Genomic DNA, 17,625 nt, shown 5'->3' with positions numbered 1-17,625 from the left:
TAGCATTATGGACTGGCAACAGGAAGCGTCCTTGGGTACCCCCTTCTGTTGGGCCAGAATAAGGCCCCAGTCCTTAACTCTCCCCTGACCCCCTTGGGACTGCCCAGAGGTGAGCCCCTCTCCCTTCCCTGACCCTCTCTGTACCCCCTTGGGACTGCCCAGGAATGAGCCCCTCCCTCTTCCCCTCTTCCTTTTGGGGGTCTCAGTGGGAGATTTCTCAGGTTTGGCATACGGATCAGAACAAAGCCAGAAGGCAGTGGCTTCAGGGCCTAGCTGTGTGACCTTGGACAAGTCTTTTTCCTTTTTTGTGCTTCAGTGTAGCCCTCTGTAAAATGAGAGGGTTGAGCCAGCTGATCCCCAGGCTGGACACCTCTCAATCCCATGATTCTGTGTAATGAGAAGGAGCTAATCTTCCTCCTTCCTCCTCCTCTCACAATGATCTCCTTTAGAAGCCTAATCCCAGGGGCGCCTTCCACAGGAAGGACTCTGTCTCAGGGGACCAGGGCCTGCCAAGTATGTGTCCATCAAGATTCTGGCCCTGGCAGGGTCTACTCGGGGCTCTGGTTTGAGGGAGGTTCACTGAGGCAAGTCAGGGGGATCCGGCTCTACCTTTCAGGGGCTGCTCCCCCTTTCTCTCGGCTCCCTCACTGCCTACAAGGACATAGCTTCATCATTGGGGTCTCCAGGATGAACCGGCTAGGGGCTTCCTCATCCCCAAGATCCTCCAGGCTCCAGGACCAAAAGAGGGCTGATTCCAGAGCTGAGGGGATCCCCACTGCTGCACGTTTTCAGAGAGGGGCTCACGGGCCACATCAGCCACGTTCTAGGGCTCATTTTGTTCATTTGCAGATTGGACAAGATGGTTTCTGAAGAGCCTTCCATCTTGGATAATCTGAGAGCACTTGTCCCAATGGAGACTGACCTCTGCCGTCCCCTGGGCCACAAAGCCCTTCAGCCCCCTGCTCCACCAAGGCCCTGTTCCCTCATCGGGGCCCCTGACCAGCAGTGCCATCAATGCCGATCCTTTGTCCAGGCCCCCACATCGCCCTGCGGCCCACAGTGTAGACGGGCAGGGCTTCACTTGCCAGAAAAGAGGAAAATAATTCAGACTTGGGTTTTCCTTGGAGCTGGGGGAGAGAGGTCAAAATCGTGGGGAGAAGACTCAGAAAAGCAGATCTCCAGTCCTACCAGTTAGCACTTTCCAGAATCAGAACCTCCAAGTGGGAAGGGGCGTCAGTGGTTGCTACTGCACACCAGCCTCTCTAGAATATCCCCATGTGGTCACCTAGATCCACTTGAAGACCTCCAGTCACGGGGAGCTCACTACCTCACCAGGCAGCTGGTTTTTCTTTTCTCCAAGTTAAATGCCCCCAGTTCCTTGAACTGCCCTTTTCTCATGGTCTCCAGCTGCCCGCTGTATTCTCTCTTCTCCGATGGTCTCCTGTTGGTCCATGTCTTTCCCAAAACACACAGCTTAGACGTGAGCACATAGCTCCAGAGGTGGTCTGAGGGCAGGACTGTCACTTCCCTGTCCCTGGACATTGTGCCTCATACACACCCAAGGCCACTTTGTCACGCTGTGGACTCACCTGAAGCTTGCAGTCCACTCTAGCCCTCAGATCTTCCTCACACACAGTGTTATCTGGCTGTATCTCCCCCCTGCCATACCTGTGCAGGAGACTACATTTCACTTTTAAATTTCGCCTTATTAGCAGTCCTATCATAACTCTTTAGTCTTTGTAGATCCTGGCTCACTCATCCACCGTACTAGCGAGCTCTCTCAGCTTCCCGTCATCTATAAATCTGACACAAATCCCATCCATGCCTTTAAAATAAGAGAAGCCCTTGGCATTGTGCCTGGCACATAGTAGGTGCCATAGAAGTTAGCTTTTGTTATTATCATCTGGCTCATTCATAAAAATGTCCACCCAAGCAGGGCAGGCAAAGACCTGAGGAGCACACCACTAGAGACACCCTCCCCACCAGGGAACTACTCATTACCAGTCTTTGGGGGTGGCCACGCAAAGTTTCCAACACACCTATAGGGCTCTTGCCTCTCCATCTCATCCACAGTGATGTCAAGGAATCCAACCAGTATTTATCACACACCTGATATATGTAGGTATTTATTAAATGCCTTGACCACCTGCAATGACACGCTTTGCTTGGCTGAAATCTAAGGATCCTGTGTCTACAGCCTACCGGGCTACTAACCCTATGAAAAGGAGACGTGAGCTCTTCTTGATGAACCTGTGCTGGCTGCGGCACAGTCCCTGTCCCTGGAGGGCTTCCAGCAGAGGCTGCAGAGGACAATGGTGACTCAGCGGTCCTTTACAGAGCCCTGGGGTTCCCATTTTTCTGATTCTGTCACGATAGATGGATTATCTTGATCAAGAACAGCCCTGCCCCCAAGAGCTCCTGGGTAAAACACGGTCCCTACCCTCCAGTCTGGCCCAGTGGTAACCCGAGGCTAAGGCAGTGATTATCGAGGGCAGGGTGTGATCATCATCGTCATCGTCATCGATGACGACACAATGCCTTAAGGTTTAAGAAGCATTCTCATTTGAGCCTCACAACATAGGGATTATAAACGTTAACCCCAATTTACACGTAACGAACTGAAGCTGAGAGCCACCCTGTAGTGAGTGCCAGAGCTGGGCTAACGGTGCCCGTAGTCCCCACAGCGATGCAAGCCCCGGAGGAAAAGCAGAATCCCTTGGGCTAGGAGGGTCTTGAAGGATAGACATATCTTGAGAATATTCAAGTCCTCAGGCACCTTAAGCAACACAAAGCACTTTCACCAGCAAAGATATGGTCCCATTTTACAGGTGAGAAAACCGATTTGAACCAGGGTCCTCCTGGCAGGGGATAAGCAGGGTGGGACTCAAACCCAGGTCCTGGGACTGTTAGAAAGGGCTGTCACTTGGAAGGTGCATCGTCTCAGTCCTGCTTGATACCAGGGGGCCAGAACCAGGAGCAAGTGGGGCAAAGATGCAGCTTGAGGCTTGGGGTCAGGACCATTTTCTTCATGGGGATGGAGGCTGGGGTTTTGTGACTCTGGTCCCTGTTTTTTTCCCCGCTACTGCTTCACTGGAGGTGCAGGTCTCCTAACTCGCAGCTGATGGATAAAATGGGAATGGGGGGAGGGGTGGAACGGACTTGGAGTTAAAAGACCTGAGTCTGAGTTCCGGACCCAGCTCCAACACAGGAAGGCGAGTTACTTCTGCCCTCTCGGCCTTGCTTTTCTCATCCGTGGAACGGGCGTGTCAATATCATCGGCTCTTCTGATCTGTGCTTGCATCTTCGTCCCACTTGGCTTTGTGACTCGGCCATCCGCTTTCCCACCTGTCCATCGGGGCAGGAGGGGGCTAGGGAGTCAGGATGGGCTTGTTCTGGGCCTTTCCCTCCGAGGTAACTGCTGCTGCTACGTCCGTTATATAGATGAGGGAACTGAGGCAGAGGCTGAAGCATCTGCCGGATGGAGCGGGGGGATGGAGATGGGAGTAGGAGGAGGGTGGGCTTTGGGAGCCCCTGCCAAAGGGTAAGCGAGGTCAGCCTCAGGAGGTGCCCGGACCTGATGGCTGAGGACTGGGGCAGATGGATGATGGAGCCTTTGGGGAAGTTGGGGGCCACTGCCAGTTGGAGGGGGAGTGGAGAGCAGCTGGAGCCATCCCGAGTCAGCAGGGGTTGGTAGCCACCCGCTGTATTGGGAAGAGTGAGGAAATAGGAGTCAGGGGAGCTGGGTTCAAATTCTGACTCACTGCTAAAGTCACCTGTGTGACTTCAGACAAGTCTCTTGCCCCTTGGGGCCCCAGTTCCTCTCATGTGTGCAATGAGGTGGTGAGACGCTAGGACCTCTGAGGTCACTTCCAGCTCTGAGGCCTATGATCCTATAAGATAATAGGCAGCCTGTGGCTGAGGAGAACAAGGAAAGAGGTCACGGAAGCCTTGCAGCCTGACATCCCTTCGTAGCCCCTTCCTTGCCCACTGCACTGGCCAGCTGACGCAGGGCTGTCGGGGCAGGCCATCAGGCACGAGCTCTCACACCAGGGACGGAGGGGTGGACCGGAGGGGGGGGGGCAGGCAGTGCGGGCCCTGCTGCCTGATCAGCCACAGGGGAGGGACTTCCTTGGCCCCTGCACTGGCCAGCAGATGCAAGGCTGTCTGGGCAGGCCATCAGGGAGCAGGCCATCAGGCATGAGCTCCCACACCAGAGATAGAACCATGGGAGAACCAGAGAGGGAGCACGCAGAATGTGGGCCCTGCTGCCTGGTCAGCCAGTGGGGAGGGACTTCCCTGGCCCCTGGGCACAGGGCTGCTGGGGGATGGAGAGTCACTGTCTGTTCAACTGAGACACTAAAGAGAGTATTCTTTCGGGGGTCCATCGCCTGGAGCCCAGGGTATGGACCATTCTACAGTAACCAACTGGAGGATTCTGGGTTTTCTCTCAAATGTCAGTAGGGAGCGGCCCTGTGGAGCAGGGAGAAGAGGTTAGCTGCTAGGGCTATGGAAGATGCCTCGGGGCACCTCATTCAGCTAGAGGGGCTGAGGTCAAGCCTTGAGGCAGAGGGAGGCCAGCTGACCTTGGCCTCAGCCAGAGCTTCCTGCAGCTTACACTGGCTTTGTTGGTGGGAGGGGGCAGGGCAGGGAAGGGCAGTGGTGACGCGGGGTTGGGAAGCTTTAGAGCCCCCACACTCTAGGCTGTCCTTTCCCCAAGCACATAAATACAGACCTGGGAGGAGGTGAAAAAATTGGAAGAGGGTCTTTGGAGAGTCCAGACAGTCAGAAAAGGAGGAAGGGGTGGCTCCAGGGACAACGAAACTTCCTCCTTTGACATCCCGCAAAACTGGGGCAGGGAGGCTCTTACCAGCTCTGCTCTTCGGCTCTTGCCATGCCTGTTCCATGCCCCGTCCTGGTCTCCATCGGGATGGAGACCACACCACGGCTGTGAGCTCTCTGGGCTCCAGCCCTCTCTTTGCCCCCAGCTCTGGCCTCTGCAGCCACTCACTAAGAATCTGAGCTGGGGCAAGTGCCTCTGGTGTCCTGCTGAGGGTGGCTGGCCTGGGTGGCTGGGCTCAGGAAGATCCTCAGCCCGCTGTCCCTCAGGGTGCAGGGCAGGAAAGGAATAAAGAAGGAGGGCTGGAGGAACGCCAGCTGGGCTCAGGGGCAGTGCTGTCAGAGCTGGCCTGGATTGGGTGCTTTCCTGGGTAAGACGAGTCTTATAAAGGAGTCAGGGCCCAGCCTGGAAATGAGGGTGGAATGGGGCAGGGGACAGAGTGGGCTCAGGGTTGAAGGGGCACAGCAGGGACAGCAGGGAGCGGGTTCTCCAGGGAATGGCTCTTTGGGGTCTCTGCAGACGTCTGGGCCCCAGGGACCATTCGGGCAGCCAGAAGACAGGCCAGCACAACCCCTACCACCTGCAGGGCCCCTAGGCCCAGCGCAGCTACTACAATGAAGGCCATGTTGTCAGCCACAAAGTCACTGGCTTTGGAGAAGCAGCCATCAGAAGCCACGGCCCTGGCCCCCTCTTGGCAGTCAGCCTGGCCTCTGCAGCAGCTCAGGGGCAGAGAGCCATTGCCCCGGGCCCAGGGACTCCGGGCCCAGGGTGAGTCCAGCCAGTCACGGTAAGTGTCCACTCCACAGCACCTGAGTCCCCGCTGTAGGGCATCCAAGCTAGCATCACCCCTCCCTCCAGCCCCGTAACCCCACAGGGCCTGCCATAGGCCTGCCCGGAAGCCCTGGGCCAGCTCGTTCTGGTAGCACAGTCCTGAAAGGCCAGCAGCGAGGCCGGCTCCCAGAGCAGTCAGCTGGATGGCCGCAGATGCCCGGAGCAGGCCCCGGTGCTCACTGGCTGCCCCGCCGCCAGCCAGACCTCCCCAGAGCAGCCCTGCAGCCCCGGCGGCAAGCAGGAGGGAGGGGGCGCTGGGGGCTCCTCGGGCAGACAGGGCCAGGTACCTTCCCAGCGCCATCTCAGCCCACAAGCCAAGGGTCAGCATCGTTAGGCCAGCAGCCCCAAAGACAAAGCTGAAGGCCAGCACTGAGAGCTTCAAGAGGGCCATGATAAGGTCTGACAAGCCCCAGCCCCCAGGCCTCCAAACTTCCGGACCTTGAGTGCCCCAGTCCCAAGGTTGGCCCCACTTTTCTGGGCTTCTCCCGTTCCCCAGAGCTGGCTCCCTGGACGCCTGCCCCTATCTGGTCCTCCTTCTGGAGTCTCAGGGCCAGGCCCCACTGGGCAGCGGGTGATAAATGTAGGCACCCGAGGGGGCTGGGCTGGGTGCTGTCCAGAGGCGGGGCCCGGGGGAGAGGGCCAGCCAGTCCTGTTCCAGTCCTTCCTTCCTCTAGCCCTCCTCCCACCTTCCGTCCCCTCCCCCTCTCCAGTGAGAAGGTGCTCACCACCTCCCGAGGCAGAGAAAGAGACTTGGCTTGTTCTGCTGGATCCTCGGGGGAAGAATGGAAAGAAATGGAGGGGCATGTTGGGACCTCTAGGCTGGGCGGGGTGGGGAACTCCCCAAACGTGAGAACTATCCAATGATCCAGAACTGTGTAACTGGGTTACAGCCCAAGGTCCTTCCCCTCCAGGACCCCAGAAAAATGACCAGCCCAGGGTCCCTCCCCACTCCCCAGGACCCCCCAAAAGTGACCAGCCCAGGGTCTCTCCCCACCCTAACCCTGAGGGCCTCCCAAAAAGTGAGGAGCCCAGGCTCATAGCACTAGACCACAGGTCCAGAGCAGCTAACTAATGGCCTGGCCGTCCCTTTTCAGTCTGAGGACACATGTAGTTCACAAGAAAGGCATTTATTGGCCAAAAAGTGAACCTAAGAGGTTGCCATCCTCCTGAGACCCTTCCCACATACACCCCCCCCCCCCCCAGGGAACCAGTGTGGTCTGCCCGGACTGGGTGTGGTCAGGGCCCTCTAGACACTGCCCTCCTGCTTCCAGTTACCATCTTCCCCTTCTCACCCACCCGTCACCAACCCCTGCCACCCTGAGGCTCGGGAGCTGCTCCCGGCACCCCCTAGACTTTTCTTTGTTCCTCTGCCTAGACTGCCGCCCCCTCTCCCGGTCCTCGAGGCGCCTGTGCCAGTTACACCGCTCTTGCACCCTCTGACTGGAGCCTCAAGCTAGCCCATCTGTGAAATGGGAGACAGGAGAGGTCACTTTGCAAACCTGAGGGTGCTAGGTGCGAGTGTCCGGCGTCATGGACAAGTAGGATCGTCCTCTCTGTCTCTGCCTCCTTTCCCCGCCCTGGGTCACCCGCGGCCCTTTCCTGAGGGTCCCCGAGTACCCGGGGTGGGGGGGAGATGCAGTCTGCAAGCCGGGGTGGGGTGAGGGGGCTGCTGCAGAGGGGCAGGGATCCCCTCTCTGCGGAGCCCTCCCCGGGCTGGGGGCGGGGAAGGAGGGAGGGGCCAAGTGCTGGAAATACACAATCTCCAACAGGCGGACCTGAGTTCAAATCCAGCCTCAGCCCCTACTAACTGGGTGACCCTGGGCAAGTCACTTCACCGCTGCCTGTCTCAGTTTCGCCAACTGTAAAGTGAGGGTCATATACCGCACTCAACACGGCGTCCGGTGCTTCCTGCATGCTTATTCTCTTTCCTATCCCCGCCTTTCCCCAGACTCTGATTCCAGGAGCTCGCCCTCCCCAAACTCTCTTCCTTCGTTGCCCTACTTTTCCCCCATCCCCCCTTCTCTCCCCCCTCCCCCTCCTCTCCCTCCTCCCCTCCCCCTCTTCCCCTCCCCCTCTTTCCCTCCCCCTCCTTCCCTCCCCCTTCCTCTTCCCTCTCCTACCGAGCCCCGCCCCTTCGCGAGGCCGGGCGGCGTCGGTACGCATGCGCTCAGGTACCGGGCGACGCGCTGCCCCCCGGGAGTTGTAGTCCGCTCCCCGAGGTCCGGAGCGGCCCGCCTGGGGAAGGACGGGAGGCCGGGACTCCCCTTCCCAGCGTGCCCCGCGGTCCCACGCTCCCCCTTCCTCCTGTGCTACGGACAGGAGCGAACGAGCTAGCGAGCGACGGAGGTGAGAGAGCAGGAGGTGAGAGAGCAGCTGAGCTGGTCCGGGTCCGAGTGCCGGGGGAGGGGGCGAGGAGGGGGCGCAGGTGTGGTCGGGAGTTGGGGGGGGAAGCACTGTCCCTGAAGGCGCTGGGGGCTGGCCGCCCCCCCCCCCCCCGCGGCTTCTCTTAGGGCTTGGGGGAACTCCTCGGAGCCTCGTGGGGGGAGGGGAGGGTTGAGACAGCCCCTCCCCCGCCGCGCCGGGCCTCAGGTCTGGTCCGGTCGGGAGGAGGGGTCCCCGTGGAGACCCCGGGGTGAACCGAGACCGGGCGAGCTCCCTGGGCCTCCCTCCCTTCTCCTCCTCCCACTTCCTTCTCCCCTCCCCCTCTCGCTGGTCCCTTCCCGTCCCCCCTTCCCCTCCCCTCCCCCTTCCTTCCCCTTTCCCCTCACCACCTCCCCTCTCCCCTCCCCTCCCTCCCTCCTCACCGTCTCCCTTTCCCCTCCCCCTTCCTTCCCTCTTCCCCTCACTTTCTCCCCTCTCCCCTCCCCCTCCCCTTCCCCTTACCTCCCTCCCCCCTTCCCCTCGCCTTCTCCCCTCTCCTCACCATCTCCCTTTCCCCTCCCCCTTCCTTCCCCCTTCCTCTCACTTTTTCCCCTCCCCTCCCCCTTCCTTCCCTCTTCCCCTCCCTTTCTCCCCTCCCCTTCCCCTTCCCCTTATCTCCCTCCCCCCTTCTCCCCTCCCCCTCCCTCCTCACCGTCTCCCCTCCCCACAGGTCGGCCCCCCCATGCTGATCCCGGCCAGCTGTTGAGGGGTCCCCGCGTAGGCGAAGAGAGGAGAAGCCACCGGCCCAGGTAGGAGCCCCGGGGGGTCAGGCCAGGAGAGGGAGAAGCCCCAAGTTCACCCTCAGGGCCCTGCCTGGGGGGTGGGGGTGACCAGGTGACTGGTGCCAGTGCCCCGGGCTGGGCCTGGGGTCCGAGGACTTGGGACACGGACCAGCTGGGACCCTGGGCATGCTGTAAAATGCAGGGTGGTGACTGGCATACAGTAGGCTCTCTATAAATGCTCATAGCTGTCTTTTCCCCTTCCTGTGTGGACCTGAGGCTGCCCACTGTTACCACCCCTCCTTCACAGATGAGGAAACAGAGCCATGACCACACCACGCCTTCCCCCGATCCGTTTCCCATGGCCCCTGCTTGGATCTTGTTTGTGCACAGAGGTCAGCCCGGGGCTGCCTTGGGCCTTTCTTTGTATCCCCCGGCTGATCCTAGCACACAGTAGGTGCTTAATAAGTGATTCTTGATGGGAGACTAAAGTCATGTTTACCGGCCCCTCCAGAGCCCTTCCGTGCCCGAGGGCAGGGGGTGCCCAGGTCTCTGGAGAGGAATGCTCTTTTTCCTACGCATGCCCAAGGCCAGGCACACAGTAGGCACCGACTAAATGCCTGCAGACTAACTGCAACCCCTGTTCTCCGGGCTGGCTTCCTGCCCCCATGAGCCTCTGTCTTTGCTCTCTGGAGGATGGAGCCTCCACTTCCTCACCTGCATAGCTGCCTGGTGCTCCCTGACCTGGGCACCGGCAGGCATTCCTCCTTCCCTGGCCTTTCCGTTTCAGAAAATAAAGTATTTGTTCTGCATCCTCAGTGCCAGGGTGGCATGGGCATTGGAGGAGGGTGTCAGGAAGACCTGGCTTCCAGTGCCACCTCAGACCCGGCCTCGATGTGTGACCACAGCCCTCCTCTGGGTCTCGGTTCCCTCCCCACTAAAGCAGGGCACTCAGGCGTGCACAGGGTGGCTATCAGGCCCAGAGGAGAGAATGGATGCAGGTGCCTAGGAACGTCCATCTGTCTGTGGCTGTTGTGGCTTGCTTGTGTCGTTGACGTCGTTAGAGTGGGGACACAGACGTTTCCACAAGTGGGTGGCAGAAGACACAGGCACTGCCACAGCAGTGTGGCTCCCCTCCTGGCCCCCACTGAGGGGCTGGCACACCCAGGGCTTTCCCATTCCCCTGCCTGGCACAGCGTGTCCCAGGGCCTGTGGCCCCACTGGGCTGGGAGGGCAGCGCCAGGGCCCCAGGTGTCTCACGGGTGTCCCTTCAGAGGCGTGAGGCCCTTGGTCACTCGGCTGCTGAGGGTTGGGGGAGCTGGACAAAGAAGGTTAATGGGAGTGAAAGGAGGGCACCCCAAGGCTCAATTTGAGCATCTGTGGGCTCTCTTTTCTCTCCCATTCCCTTGGGGAAGTACTTCAGGGTCTCGGTCAGCATTCCTCAGTGGTCACTTCATCCAGGGAGTGTTGCTTCAGGCCAGCACAGGGCTCCAAGAAGGAGCCCGAAGTTCTCGGTGTCTCAGGAAACCCAGCTGGACAGGAGCCTGGCAGGCTCTGAGTTGAAGGCTGTCGCTGCCTGGGAGCGTTTCTCTAGTGGTCTGAGCGGACTTCTTAGCTGTGGGCCGGGCATAGAAGCCCTCTGGTCAGTCACCAAGAAATCACTTCACACCCCTTCCACCCCTACCTTAGTGACAGACTAAATTGGACGGGGACTTGGGGCAGGAGCAGAGGACCTGGATTCAGGTTCTGTGGTTGTGGGTGACTACTGGGGTGACCTCCCTGGGCCTCAGTGTCTTCTCTGAAATGGGACTCAATCTTTATGGTCCGTCGTCCTTCGGTGCCGCCGCTGTTCACTCTCGGTGGCTGGCCCCTTGGGTGGAACCTCCGTGGTTTGGAGTTGAAAGACCCAGGAGGAATTGCCTCCCAAGAGGCCCTGGGGAGTCCCCACCTCACCCCGTTAGTGCCCAGCTGTGCCCTGGGCCATGCTGTCCTGCTGGGGGCTGGCAGGGTCAGAAGGGGAGCAATGGAGACATCATGGGCCCAGTTTTCTTCTTCAGAAGTGGAATAGAAGGTGTTTCAGCAGGGGGGTCATCAAGTGCAACCCCCCCCCCCCCCACTGGACAGGAGGGGCAGGGACTTGAACCCAGCACACGGTGCTGTGCTGTGCTTCACTGTGCCCCCCCCCAACTTGGGCTTCTTTGGCATCTGGTTGCTGGGTCCTGGCTCTGTGGCTTTCTCCTAAAGGCTTGGGTGGCCCCGGGACCACACGTAGAGGAGAGTAAATATCTGAAGAAGGGCTTTGCCCGGGAGAGAAGGGATCACAAGCCCCCAGAGGGACCACCCTGGAGTGCCAGGATGTGGGGATTGGGGAGAAAATGAAACCCAGGGTTTGCAGAGCATCCAACACTGCCCTGCTTGAGCCTCGCCGCACCTCTCTGAAGTCCAGAGTACCCCGGACGCTCAGTCCCATTTTGCAGAGGAGGTGATCGAGGCCCAGGGAGGTAGATTTACCTGCCCCCAGTGTGACAGCTGGTAAGTGTCAGGCGGGATTGGAAGCCAGGGCCCTCCTGGCCCCACGCCCAGAATGTCTTCCACTCTGTCCCGCTGCCTGTCTGATCTGAGGGGGCAAGGGGCAGTGGCCAGGAGCACCACTCCTGGTGGTCTTGGAGTATTGTAGCTAGAAGAATCAGCAAGAAAGGAGGGAGGAAAAGCTGTGTGGCTCTGGCCGGGCCTCGTCAGATGAAGGAGCTGGGGAGGGGGAGTGTTCTACTTAGTGACGGGGTACTCCCACAGCAGCCCCTGGAGGCAGACATTGCAGGTGGGACCATCACAGAGGCCCCCATCCCCCAAAAGACCATGAGTCTTGCTCGGGCTCAGGCAGCTCATGGGGATGTGCTAGAGAAAGGGAGCAGGCCCAGCCCTCTTTCCATGGCCCTGCGTGGGCCCTCGCTCCTAAGCAGTGGGGTGGGCAGCTCAGGGGCGATTCCTATCCAGCTGTTGCATGGAGTGGTCTTGCCCTGAGGTGCCAGAGTCTGGCCCCTTTCCTAGGCCAAGCTTTTGGCCCAGGCTCCAGAAGAGTCTCTCACTGGGTTCTCTTGGGGCATTTGGGAGTGGTTGGTCTCTAGAGGGGCTTCCTAAAGATGCGGATGTTCTCCCGAAGCCTTTGCCCGTAGCAGTCATCCTCCTCATACCCTAGAATGCCGTGTGAGGATCTGGGCACAGTGGGGCAGTAGCTGGGGGCAGTCTGGCTGCTGCAGGTGGGTGCACCGCAGCAGGTTTAAAAGGGGAGTTTATGAGGCTCGTTTGCCATAAAGGGTTCTAATAACCTCTGGGAAGGGGGCTTGCTGAGGCATGGTGTCTGTAGTGTGGGCTCAGCCTGAGCCTTCTGGGAGAACTTGGCATCATTTCAGGCCTCCTGGGCCTGCTTGGGGGCTTGCTCCGGCTCCTAGAGCCTTTGGGCTGCTGGCCTGGGATGGCCACAAGTGCCTGGGAAGGTAGAACACCTGCGTCCTGGGAGGGGACAGGGAGCAAAGGGAGCTTTGGGACACGTACGTGTGTCTCATTTGTGGGATGCCAGCCAGGCTGCAGGGAGTCTGATGGGTCCCTCCCCCCTTGTTAAAGATTTTAATCTGTTTGGGTGTGTTGGCAGCAAACCTCCTTCAATCTCTGCTTGGAAGCAGCAGCTGTTGGTTACTTTCTGTCAAAAAACAGGGACTGAAAACATGCTTTCAGGCTGATTGTCTGCCAGGCGGGCCCTGGCAGCCCTTTCTGGTTGCTGTGTGTGCCAGCCAGGGAGGAGAGTGGGCCACGTTTGAGTCTCATTGACTTCAGGATCCTCCTTGTTGTCCAGGTCAGGAGAGGAAGGCTAGGAAGAGGATAGCCCTCCCCCAGGGTCACCCAGCATGCAGATGGCGGAGGAATTGGGACTAGAACCCCCGTCCTGGGTATTCAGTCCTCTCCTAGCCACACAGGTCACCTAGACTGGAGTTCATCTTCCCTACCTTCACTGTGATAAACATTCATTAAGTACCTACAGTCTACAGAGTGTAGGTAAAGCAAAGCTGGTGCTTTTGGGGCTCCTAGCCTGGGAGCCGAAGATTCTGATACAGATAGCTTGATGTACAAGAGGACAGAAGTGTCGACGGGGCTCCCTCCAGAAAGTGACTTTGAAGTTGGTCCTCAAAAGATGGGGTAGAAATTGGTCAGTAACGGGGAGTGAGGGCATTCCAGGCCAAGGGAATAGTGCTGAATAAAGGCCCAGAGGTTGGAGAACACAGTGTTTCATTTGTGGGCCACAGTAGTCATGGTTGGCTGCGAGCACCCTCTGTGTTCAATGACTGACTGAGCTCAATGACTGGCTGTCTTTGGGAAATGCAGGAGGCTGTGATTTAGCTGGGTTGCTATTGGCCCACAGGGCCGAGGAGGGCAGCCGCTTTGGGGTTAAAGGGAGCTGGTGCTAATGAGGAATGTCTGAACAGAACCTTAGCTTGAGCAGGGGATGGCCTTTGGGCCTCAGGTTTCTCCATTTGTAAATTGAACAAGTTAGACCAGACAGTGTGTAAGGACCTTTTAAGATTAGCTTTGCTGGTTGATCGACACATAACCTTCTCCTCTGTCTCCCTCCCTCCCTCTTTCTGCCCCTCTCTTTCCCTGCCTTTTCTTTGTCTGTCTCCCTCCCTCCCTCTCTCTGCCCTTCTCTCTGTCTTCAGCTAGCCACACAAAGCCATCTCTTGCCCAGATCATGACTTTCACTTGGGGGGCGGGGGGGCAGGCAGGCAGCAGGCTGAGGACAATCGGCTGGATTGCTTTCAGGAAACTATGAAGCTTTTTTAATGGCCCATGTTTTCATGGCAACGTTTTGTTCCTCTTCTTGTATGGATGCAAGATTCTGAAGGATCACCAGCGGCCATCCCATAGACAGCAGCGGCGTGGCGTGAGCGTGAGTAGGCTTTAGCCCTTCAAGGAAGGACAGGAATTCACAGTGTCACCCAGGAACGGTGTGCCAGCCGGAAAGGATGGGCTGGGTAGCCAAATGTCCCACAGGGGCCTCCAGCATAGTCAGTGGGCTCTGTCTGATAAACATGGAGGAAGAACGTGGACAAGAAGCCCCCACAGGCCAGCGAGGGTGCACGTTCCCAGGTCACTGTCTGCATTTGGGCAGAGCCCCCCAGTTTGAGTCCATTGGAGTAGTGATTGTATTAGTGATTTTTTTAATGTTTTAACCAGGATTCATCCAAATGTCAACATCAGAAAGACTTATTTTGCAGAAACATGCCATATCCTGATAAGAAATAAAAGTATTTTATTGCTCTTGAGTGTGCCCAAGAAAAGTGTCTTTGGTGAGGAAACAAAAGCCCCCAAATGACCCCATTTAGTACCAAAACAAACAATGATTGTTTTCATAGGAACTGGGCTGCAATGAGTAATTAGGCAAAGTGAAGTATTTTCTGAAATCTGTTTGAATTATGATTCTGATGTGCCCGACCAGGAGGTTTTCACTCCTTTGGTACAAGTGAAGCTAGGAATGTGGCCATTGCTCTGCGGAAGCAGCCTGTTTCTCACACCTCTGCGAGAGAGCACGTGGCTCTCATTGGCCTTTTCTTTCGTGCTTACTGCTGGCAGTGTTTGGTTGGCTTTGTCCTGTGCCAAGGACTTAGGGGTCCGGTAGAAGTAGAGGTGAGACATTGTTTCTAATTCCTTCCAATTCCAAAAGCCTGTGAGCTTGGAGTGAGCTTTGGCTGGTGGCTTTCCTCATCTGTGCCCACAGGTAACGTACAAAGTGCTCTACAAACCGTAAAGCTCCATATACACAGCTGGAGCTCTTAGGACCACAGGAGAGAGAAGGGAGTCTTTCAGGCGGGCGACCCCAGGCCTCTGGCCTTAATTCAGAGCTGAAGGTCTCTGTGGTCCAGGAAGGCCTTCTGGCGAGGAGGAAGATGGGGTGAGACTTCCCGCAAGGTTTTGGGTCAGAAGAATAACCTGGAGCCAAACCTGCCTCCCCACATGTCTTACAGGTAGCTGGTGTCCCAGCGTTTTCCTCATTCCTAGCCCAGGACCAGAGTGGGGTGTGATAAGATGACACCCCAAAGCTCTCCATGGCCCAGTTGCCCTGTTTACCACCAACACTTTCTCCGCCCCCTGCGTTTGTGACTCATCATCCAGGAGACCGTGGCAAGGGCCTTGTAGGTGTCTGCCTCTTGTCCTCTCCTGTCATGGGGTCTGCCCTTGGCCCTGCAGCCCGGTTCAGGCTTGACCTTCAGCTCTGGGTTCCTAGAGAAGTTCCCTACTTCAGGGTCTTCCTCTGACCGACATTTTCTTGGAGTCCTATGATTGACTGGGTTCAGTTCGCGTCTGGCAAAGTGAAATTTTAAAAAGAATGAGAGTGACATGAAGTGTTAGCAATGGTACAGAGACAAAGAAGGAAGAGAAAGGGGCATTAGGAGACATTTAGAAAGTACCCAGAAAGCTGGCAGGGATGCATTCCAGAAGGGCAGTGCTGCTTAAAAAACAAACTCTACAAATTCACAGTTAAAAAAACGCCCCAGCACATGAGAAGTAAAGCTCAGCCGTACTGACATACCCCTTGGACATTTTGTCTTGCATTTCTGGCCTTTGGTGCCCTTTGTCCATGAGCTCTGTGGGCAGGGCTGTGTAAGAGAGGGATGGAAGGAAGAGAAGCCCGGATTCTGGGCCAGGCCACAGGAGAAGAAGAGCCACTCTCTCCTGGTTTTCCTGGGACCTGATTGATTGTGGCACTCAGTCCCAGTTTGGCGGTCCTCGTTTGTGTGACCCTCGGAGGCTCTGACTGATGGCACACGTAGCACCTGCTGCATCTCTGTTTTCTGCTACCACAGGGAGTGACTGACACAAGGGGTATGCTGGTGGGGTGTCCTCCTTTCTTTTCACTGACGGGGGGGGATGGAGCATGTTCTCATTCCTTTGAGGAAAGGGAAGGGACAGTTTGGGGGTATTTTTGTATTTTTTAAAAAAATAAATTTATTTTTAGTTTACAACACTCAGTTCCACAAATTTTGGGGTTCTAAATTTTCCCTCCCTCTCCTCCCCCCTGCCCCCAAGGCGGCATGAATCGAAACCAAAAAAGAAGGAAGAAGAGAGAGCAAATAGTTTGCCTCAGTCTGCATTCGGACTCCATAATTCTTTCTGTGGATGTGCGGAGCTTTTTCTATTATGAGTCTTTTGGAGCTGCATTGATGAGAGGAGCCAAGTCTATCAAAGTTAGTCCTTACAGATACCGTGTGTGACTGTTCAGGGTTTTGGAACAGTTGGGCCAATTTCACAGCTGCACCAACAGTGTATTAGTGTGCCTTCTCAGTTTTATTTGTCTTAGTATTCCCAGGCCCTAGAACCAAGGGAACTTAGAGATTATCTGGTCTAGCCTCTTCATCTTACAAATGGGGAAACCGAGGCCCAGACACAAGAAAGGTCTTGGCAGTGATGTTATTGTAGTCTTTAACACAACCCGACTTAGGACTTGTGCATTTGGAAGTCTGTTTCATTTGGCATCCTCTGCTGCACCTGTAGTGAGTGTCCTGTACTTCAGGGATGCTCAGCCCTTGGCTTGTGGTTCCTCCCTCTGTCATTTGGGCCCCATGAACGTCGTTAGCAGTGATTGCACTCTTGCTGTAGTCAGAACCTTGCTCTGGGTTCTTTGCAAGGGATCCTCTGGGTAAAGTGGCCTTCTCACACCTTTGCATCTCTCTGTGTGTCTTCTCACAGGCCAGCCTCCATCAGAGACCCAAGCCACCTCCCTCGGGATGCAGGAGGAACAGCCCCAGGAGGTGAGTTTGTGTCCGGTGTCGAGGACCACACACAGCATCCTCCCTTTAGGAGCTTCAGGGGTCCTCTCTTAGCCAGGCTGAAGGGCTGGAAGGGGGCAGTGAGAAGAAGCAGGGAAAGCATGCTAGCAGCAGGTCGTGGAGGGTCTTGAGTGCTGAGCCAGGGAGCCAGTGAAGGCACACGTTTGAGCAGGAGGACTGACCCCGATGGAGCCTGGCCTTGGGAAGATCATTTCAATGATTGTGTGGGAAGAAGGCTAGAAACAGGGAAGCCGCTCAGGCGATCACAGGCATCCAGGCTGGAGGTAATGAAGACCTGTGCTAGGTGGTGAAGAGAGGAGTAGAGAAAGTGGAAAACAATAAAAAGTGAGTGAGGAGTGGCTGGCTTGGGTGGAGGATGTGCCCGTGCCCTGGCCCTGGCCCAGGCAGAGCCTGACCAGCTGGTGCCTCTGCCCTGGACTACGTGTTGGCTCCTCTCCAGTGGAGGAGATGGGGCCTTTTTGAGGAGGTCAGGGATCAGAAGACCCTTGTGCTCAAAAACCAAAGCATCGTTTTCACTTTTGCCCACGATGTTTTGGTCTTTGGGAATGAGGGTCTCCTGACCCCTGATGCAGACAAAGGTGAAGGGGAAAGGAAGGTCTCCAGAGATAATAGTGGAAAGGAGGGGTTCAGCCATATCCCTCCTGCATTCTCTGTGCCCAGCAGAGCCAACCCCCCGAGAGTCTGCCAGTGATTACTGGAGGCAAGGGGAGTGTGGTGCCTGCCCTCTGCCCCGCTGGGATGATGCCCTGGCCTGTTCTCTGTCCATCCTCCAAGCACTGAGGGCTCTTTCTGCCCACGGTCTGGGCTGGAGGCCACCTTACATCACCTGCTTCAGTGTACCTGTTCAGGGTCCTCCAGAGAAGCCAGGGTACTGTGCACGAGTGTTATGTGTAAAGTGGTCACATCACCCAGCCTGACTTGTTAACGCCTGATCTCGGACAGGCACAAAACTGTGTCATCCCCGCAGACCAGGCAGGGG

General features: G+C 57.0%; 2 protein-coding genes across 4 annotated transcripts in view; one reads left to right on the top strand and one right to left on the bottom strand.

Moving 5' to 3' along the window:
• Positions 1-5,282: 5,282 nt before the first annotated feature.
• Positions 5,283-6,059, bottom strand: LOC118849947 (tetraspanin-7-like). The gene has a single exon (XM_036759058.1). The coding sequence runs from the start codon at positions 6,057-6,059 to the stop codon at positions 5,283-5,285; it is 777 nt and encodes a 258-aa protein (XP_036614953.1).
• A 1,887-nt stretch (positions 6,060-7,946) lies between these two features.
• TRABD (TraB domain containing) overlaps positions 7,947-17,625 on the top strand; it is a 31,043-nt gene continuing 21,364 nt past the window's right edge. For 2 of the 3 annotated variants that reach the window (XM_036761984.1, XM_036761982.1), the window contains exons 1-3: positions 7,947-8,029; positions 8,760-8,838; positions 16,546-16,607. In XM_036761984.1, coding sequence (XP_036617879.1) covers positions 16,584-16,607 — 24 coding nt within the window. In that variant the 5' untranslated portion in view covers positions 7,947-8,029; positions 8,760-8,838; positions 16,546-16,583. Of the gene's footprint in view, positions 8,030-8,759; positions 8,839-14,756; positions 14,823-16,545; positions 16,608-17,625 lie in introns of those variants that run through there. The other variant, XM_036761983.1, reaches the window with a different exon arrangement.

Source organism: Trichosurus vulpecula, chromosome 5 (assembly GCF_011100635.1).
Source record: "Trichosurus vulpecula isolate mTriVul1 chromosome 5, mTriVul1.pri, whole genome shotgun sequence".
Classification (NCBI taxonomy): Eukaryota; Metazoa; Chordata; class Mammalia; order Diprotodontia; family Phalangeridae; genus Trichosurus; species Trichosurus vulpecula.
Note: the sequence above shows the minus strand (reverse complement) of the source record. Positions and strands in the feature narration are given on the sequence as shown.

Bases quoted from the DNA above. Each gene is read 5' to 3' on its own strand.
- LOC118849947 (XM_036759058.1), bottom strand. From the start codon at position 6,059: ATGGCCCTCTTGAAGCTCTCAGTGCTGGCCTTCAGCTTTGTCTTTGGG.